Source organism: Anser anser (genome assembly GCF_964211835.1).
Source record: "Anser anser genome assembly, chromosome: 11".
Taxonomy (NCBI): domain Eukaryota; kingdom Metazoa; phylum Chordata; class Aves; order Anseriformes; family Anatidae; genus Anser; species Anser anser.
In genome coordinates, this window is record NC_139732.1 from 7,002,779 (window position 1) to 7,009,200 (window position 6,422).

General features: G+C 41.8%; 1 protein-coding gene across 7 annotated transcripts in view; it reads right to left on the minus strand.

Annotated features, from left to right (window-relative positions):
• Nucleotides 1-386: 386 nt before the first annotated feature.
• The window catches only part of SALL1 (spalt like transcription factor 1), a 16,997-nt gene continuing 10,961 nt past the window's right edge, over nucleotides 387-6,422 (minus strand). For all 7 annotated transcript variants that reach the window (XM_083794821.1, XM_083794818.1, XM_083794820.1 and 4 more), the window contains 2 exons: nucleotides 2,798-6,210; nucleotides 387-1,704 (listed from right to left, as the gene is read on the minus strand). In XM_083794821.1, coding sequence (XP_083650947.1) covers nucleotides 1,264-1,704; nucleotides 2,798-6,210 — 3,854 coding nt within the window. In that variant the 3' untranslated portion in view covers nucleotides 387-1,263. The remainder of the gene's footprint in view (nucleotides 1,705-2,797; nucleotides 6,211-6,422) is intronic.

The following is a 6,422-nucleotide window of genomic DNA, read 5'->3' on the forward strand; positions in this document are numbered from 1 at the left end:
TTCCATTATTAGGGAGTATGAAAAATATACTAGCAATTAATATCCAATACATATATGTATACCCATACTTACAAATATAAACACACACATACACCCTGGACAGTTCATGTTAACCAAGGGAAAAGCTAAATAATACATTCAAAGTAATTACTAAATACAGGTACACTTTAAAAACACAAAGACAGCAAATTTTATCTGTTGCAAAAATGTATTTGATTACTCGAGTAAAATTACAGTATCTCTGCTGTTAGTAAGTATTAAATGTTAAAGAAACTGGACCTCTTTTTCCTTTCAACTTTCCAAGAAAGTGCATGTAACAGTCCAAGGTTCCCCCTGCCCCTCCCCCCATACCTAATATAAAATAAACAAACACTATACTTGTTCCCTTGGTCAAGGAGTAGGGCTTGGTCTTGTAAGGAACATATGTACATTTTAATGAAAGTGATGTCTTATTGTATATACAGGAGCATCTACAGTTGTCCACGGAAGTTGTTCAAGATGCTATACTTAGCAGCATTGTGAAAGTCCAGCACATTTTCTATAATGAATATACCTACAAGGCAAAATGTTACGTCTCAGTTTCAACTACCAAAACAACACTTCAGTATCTTCTCTAATAATCTGCGTGCTTATTACTGTACAGAAATGTATTAACATTTAAGACGACTCAAGTAAAAAGCACAATACAAATAACAGTTCAAAACGGAAAATGTTAAACCTACAAAAATTAAAGCAGTTTTAATTTTATAATAAAAATCAAAAACTGAGCTGTGTAAAGGACCCACACTGTTCAGTCTATATTCTTTCAGTCCTTTTTCTTAATTCTGTTTGGAAAAATTAAACAATGTGTGTGCTGATAAAATTTCCAGCAGGATCAAAGTGTACATTTATATACAGATTTTTATTAGAGATCTAATGCATCACTGAGGCATTGCATCAATACCAGAGTTCATGTTAAACTGGATATAGAAAATAAGTTAATGCCAGAATAAGATCACCTAGCAGAACAGACTTGCAACTGCCATAAATGTTACAGCAACTTTACAGCACTCTAGTCGATTAGTATTTAGTTCAAAATACAGGAGACCAAAGTTAATGCTTGCATTTGTTTGCAAAGCAAGGTTATATCACTAATAAATAAGCTCTCTTAGAACTCTAGAAGTAGAACATGGTACAAAAAAAAAAGTCTTTGCAATGTTGTAGCTTGCAGTTTGAAAAAAGCAACCCTAGGTTGCACTATTTGCAGGAATGTTATAGTTTTTTCTAATTTGTTACAATTTCTTTATTGTCTTCCACGAAACGTGTAAAACGGAAGTTTGTCCCATTTTCATTGCTTGCCATTTTCTCCAGACCAGCTAGAGGTGCGTTGGGTTCTGAATTTGGGAGCTTTTCCAGGCTTCCCGTCAAGCCGCTGATGGGCGAGCTGCCCCCGTTGCCCAGGCCCCCCGGTGGCGGTGGGATGCCACCATTCTGGATGACGGAGATCTCGTTGGTCTTCATGGCCAAGCCATTGGAGAGCGCTGCTGCGTACTGGTTCCAGAAGCTGGAGGGGTCTCCATTCCCTGACCGTGCAGCCAAATCTTTCTGAAACATTTCTGGGAACTTTACAGGATTGCCTCCTAGAAATGTCATGGGGCCATCTACAGAAAGTCGTCTGCCTCGTCTTGCAGGAGTACTGTTCCACATGTGAGTGCCCATGTGAACCTGAAAAGACAGAAAGAAGAAAACAAACAAACAAAAAATAGTGGTTGGCAGGGATTTCTAACTAATTTTCATCACAGCGAAGGCAGCAGTCCACAAACATGTCCGGTCTTGTTATGTGATGAAGGGCACTAAAAGTTCTTGGATGCAGGGCTTCATTTCCCATCTGGAGCAATAAATAAGCTGCTTCTGGATCAGCCCATCACCATTACCCAGAATACTCTTTTTTTCTGCTGAACAGTACATTGCTTGTTACTTTTTTTCAATTATTACTATTTTTTATTACATGTATTTAGCTCATAATGACTTCGTGTTACTCTGTCAATTGCAGATAGCTGCTTTGGGGGCTAGAATTGCTATGTCCACTTTCATCGCAGTGGTAAATATTGTATTTGACACCCTTTACCCTATAAACATCCTTTTCAGAGAGGCAGAAAGTATCCTTTACTGATTGCTCATCGGAGAGCCTCGCGTATAGACAGAATGGCCTGAAAGTAATTATTCATCTCACATTACTGGCAGCAACCTCTAGAGAAATACTCTGTCAACAGAAAAATGTACACAGTAAAGTGCTCAACTGGTGTTCTAAAACTTAAGTATATTTGCTTTTCCAAACACATATCAGTAGGAAATGTTAGTTATATAATCAATTAAAGCAATGCCCATTAGTTCCAGAATTATGTTAATAGTTTTTTTAAACAGTCATCATTTTACATGATAGTTATGAAAAAACAACGTCTTTGAGAGCCTTTCACTTCTTTAAGAGGTGTGTGAGTTACTAAATGCATTTCTCTATTAATTAATACTTCTTACCAATACTTGGCTGTTCTGTTTCACACTTTACATAGACGGTCTTTGCTGGTAGGTGAACTCTAATTAAGCATCAAAAACAGATCAAGCTTCGGACCTGCTGCCAGTGCAAGCACTCAACAAGAGCCCATCTAGTACTACCACCAGGGCTGACTAAACAAACACTCCAGTTGTCATGCCACAGACACCCAAAGGTACCACTGCTTGCAACGCTAACAGATGTGAACACCGAAAAAACCCCAGCAAGGCCAAAATGAAACCTAAGAACAGCAAGAGGAAAAAGTACCTTCAGATTGCCTTTTGTTGTGAATGCTCTTCCACATATAGTGCAGGCAAAAGGTTTCTCACCAGTGTGCGTCCTTTCGTGGATCTGCAGAGCGCTGGAGGAAGAAAACGTTTTCCCACACGTGTTGCAGTAGTGCTGTTTGGGGGTTCTTCTGGGGAGAGCAGGCAGCAGGACAGGGGACGTGGCAGAGGAGGAGAGTGGCCCCGCAGCGGCTAGACCAGAGGGTGTCTCCTTGCTGTCCTGAGGAGAGCCGTGCACGAAGCCGTTAACCTCAGTCTTTATGAGCGATGACAGTGAATTAGCAGGTATAACCGAAGAGTTCTGATTAGGGCCGATACTGGAGCTGGGCTCAAAAAGTTGTGATGGTAGATCTCGCATTTGATGTGTCAACATATGTTGCTTCAAATTACCCTTTGTGGAAAAGCCACGATTGCAAACTGTGCAAATAAATGGTCTCTCTTTGGTATGACTTCTGTAATGAATGTCCAAGGCACTCTGACAAGCAAATGTTTTGCCACAAATGTCACATGCGGTGTTTTTAAATTTACCTCTATCTCTGAAAGGAAAGAGCATACTCAGAGACTCTTCTTTAATCATTTTATCAGTGTTACTAGATGTCAAGTCCAAAGCACCACTGTTTGCAGGGGTTGGAGACAAACCATTGGCAAACTCGCTTGGTAAAGCTCTTACTGGTTTCTCTTCGATACTTGGTGACTTGTGGTAATCATTAGTGCTGTTGGATGGGGACAAGGCCTGCATGGAAGAGGTAGACTCTGAGACAGCAGGGCTTCCAGCACTTTGGCTTTCCATATCACCACCAACCGATGACGAATCGTTAGTCAAAACATCCCCTTCCACTGACCCATTTTCAACTGACTTTAAGCTTGCCTGAAGTTGTTCAGCAAGTCCTGCATTGATCATCTTCATCTGGTTTTCCAAAGCAGCAATACTTGACATTTCCAGGGGCAGAGGGGAAGAAGACAAGCTGTCTTGCGATGCGTCTGCAGATTTAGGTGTATCTGGCACACTGCTGTCAGGACAGTCTTCCATGTTCTCATCTGAGAAGTTGTCTATATCATCGAAATTCTTATCATCAAAAGATCCCGTATCGGATTCCATTGACTCAGGATAGTTTTCTGTGACCGGGGTGTTAGGGATCTGCCCTCCCATGTGCATTCGGATATGCTGCTGTAGCACTACGGCATTGGTGAATTTTTTCTGGCAGATCGGGCATGAATGTTGTACTCTCAGTGGGGGCATGGCACGGTGGACACTGTAATGAGTCTTTAAGTTGCCTTTAGTAGTGAAAGCACGACCACAGATTTTACATTTAAACGGCCTCTCACCAGTATGCGTGCGATAATGCATTTTCAGTGCACTCTGGCAACTGAGAACTCGGTGGCAAATGATACACTCATTTGGATCAGTTGCCTTTTTATCTATGTTTTCTACCAGTTGCTGTAATTTCGATGTTTCGGATGCTGGCGTTGAATCCAATAGTCCTCCAAATGGAAACTTTGCCTTAAACTGCTCTGACATTAAAGGCATCAGTGGATTTGTAAAAGTGGCAATGCTGCTGGAGCCCGAGTCTGCTGCCGGTGAGTTCACAGAGCTGCTCACATTAGCGATGAAGCTTGTGTTTTGAGGGTTTTCTTCTATTTTGCCGTTTGAGGTAGGCAAAGCACCAGCCTCTACCTCATCAGAAAGTCCATTGGAGATTTTTGATGTGGGGTCAGCTGTTCCCGAGTCACTCTTGACAGAGCAGGGAGGGCTAGCAGAAGGATGGCTAATGGGAATCGGCTGAGGCTCCTCAGTTTTGATGAATGGGGTCAAGCTTGGTATCGTTGGTGGGAGTGGCAGCCCCACAGAAGTCGTCAGGGTGGAGAGGACTGGCTTGCTGTCCAGCCAGCTCGTGACAGGTTTCTCTGGCGGTATAGACATCCCGTAAGGAATACCCGTGCTTGTAGGAATATTGTCCAAATGCTCTGGCACTGGGTACGGATTCATCTGAATATGAGGGTATTTTTCTTTATGACGCTGAAAGTGGACTTTTAAGTTTCCCTTTGTGGAAAACCTATTTCCACATATGTTGCATTTAAATGGCCTCTCGCCAGTGTGAGAACGTAAATGAATCTGCAAGGCACTGTCACTCCCAAACACTTTAGCACAGAACCTGCATTTATGCTTAAAGAATGCCTCATCTGAATTACTTTTTGTTTCGAAAGCAGTTACATTTGGTGGCTTGCTTTTTCTTTGCTGTGCCAAGGCAGTCAAGGAGTTTAAATCCTCTGCAGGTGTTCCAATATTGGACAAGGGACTGGAGAAAACAGAGTTATTAGGGGTGGGCTGAGGTAGAAGTGGATTAGATGCAGGACTTAATAAACTGCTTATTGCAAAAGCTGGTGAAGATGATGCTGATACTGGTGGGTTGCTGAGCTGTGAGCCACCAATACTTGAAGCCACTTTTTCTGAGGACGGTGTTGTAACTGCTGCTGCCAGTATGTTAATATTTGGAGAAGAGCCACTACTGGATGGAATTATAGTGTTGCCAGGGTTGCTCTGAGGTAGCTGTATAGGGGGTAGCTGTTTCACACCACTGATGCTGGCAGATTGACTAGCAAGGCTTTGTGCTAATCCAGCTGCTGCAGCCAGCTGCTGGGATAAATGGGAACTTAATGTGGACAAGGGGTTGGCAGATGTTCGTAAAGTACCTTGAGATGGGCTAGAAGATGTTGGCATGTCTGTATTTTGGGAAGCCAACAATAATATTTGGTGACGAATTTGTTCAATCAGTTGCAACTGGTGGATCTGCTGCTGCTGTAAAGCCAACAGTTGCTCCATCAGGGCAGGTACAGCAAGCTTGTTGTTCGACGCACCGTTACATCTTGCTTCCTGTGAGAACTGTGCTACTGCCACTTTAGTACTCTGAAGGTTTTCAATTATTACATTACTATTTATCACTGAAAAGTTGCCTAATGTTGTCAGATCCCCTATGTGAGGTAGAGAGGTTGTTACAGCTGAGGTACCCATTGTGGAGCTGTTACTGCTTGTAATACTATTGTTGACACTCTTGGAACTGCTACTGCTATTGTTAATGCTGGAAGCCTCCACATCCATGGATTCTTCCTTGTCAAGTTTGTTATGCTCTGAAAGGTCACTGCAGTCTACTTGATCTGTGTTATTAACTGTGTCATTCATCTGTTCATCAGGATTATCAGGAGGAGAACTAGGAGGGAAGGTTTCAGAAGGAGAAGCTGGATTTTCATTCACAATTAAAACTAATTGATTTTTAGTACAGTTCTTCTTGTGTTGCAGGAGATCTGATAATTCAAAGAACTCAGCACAGCACCTGCCACAGACGTGGGCGTCCTTGTTCTTAGTGGTTCGATTTGCTTGACCCTTTTCTGTGTCTCCTAAAACATCAAAAGACGATGGATTAGAAACCAAACAGTAATACCAAAACAAAACAAAAAATCTGCAGGACATTTTTTTTTAAAAGTACTGTTTTTATCTACCACTCTAAAATAGACTAAGATTGTACATGAAAATTGATCAACATTTCTACTTCAAAAATATCAGTCAAAAGCAACATTTGAGACTGCAGAGGGGAGCTTTATCAATCCCT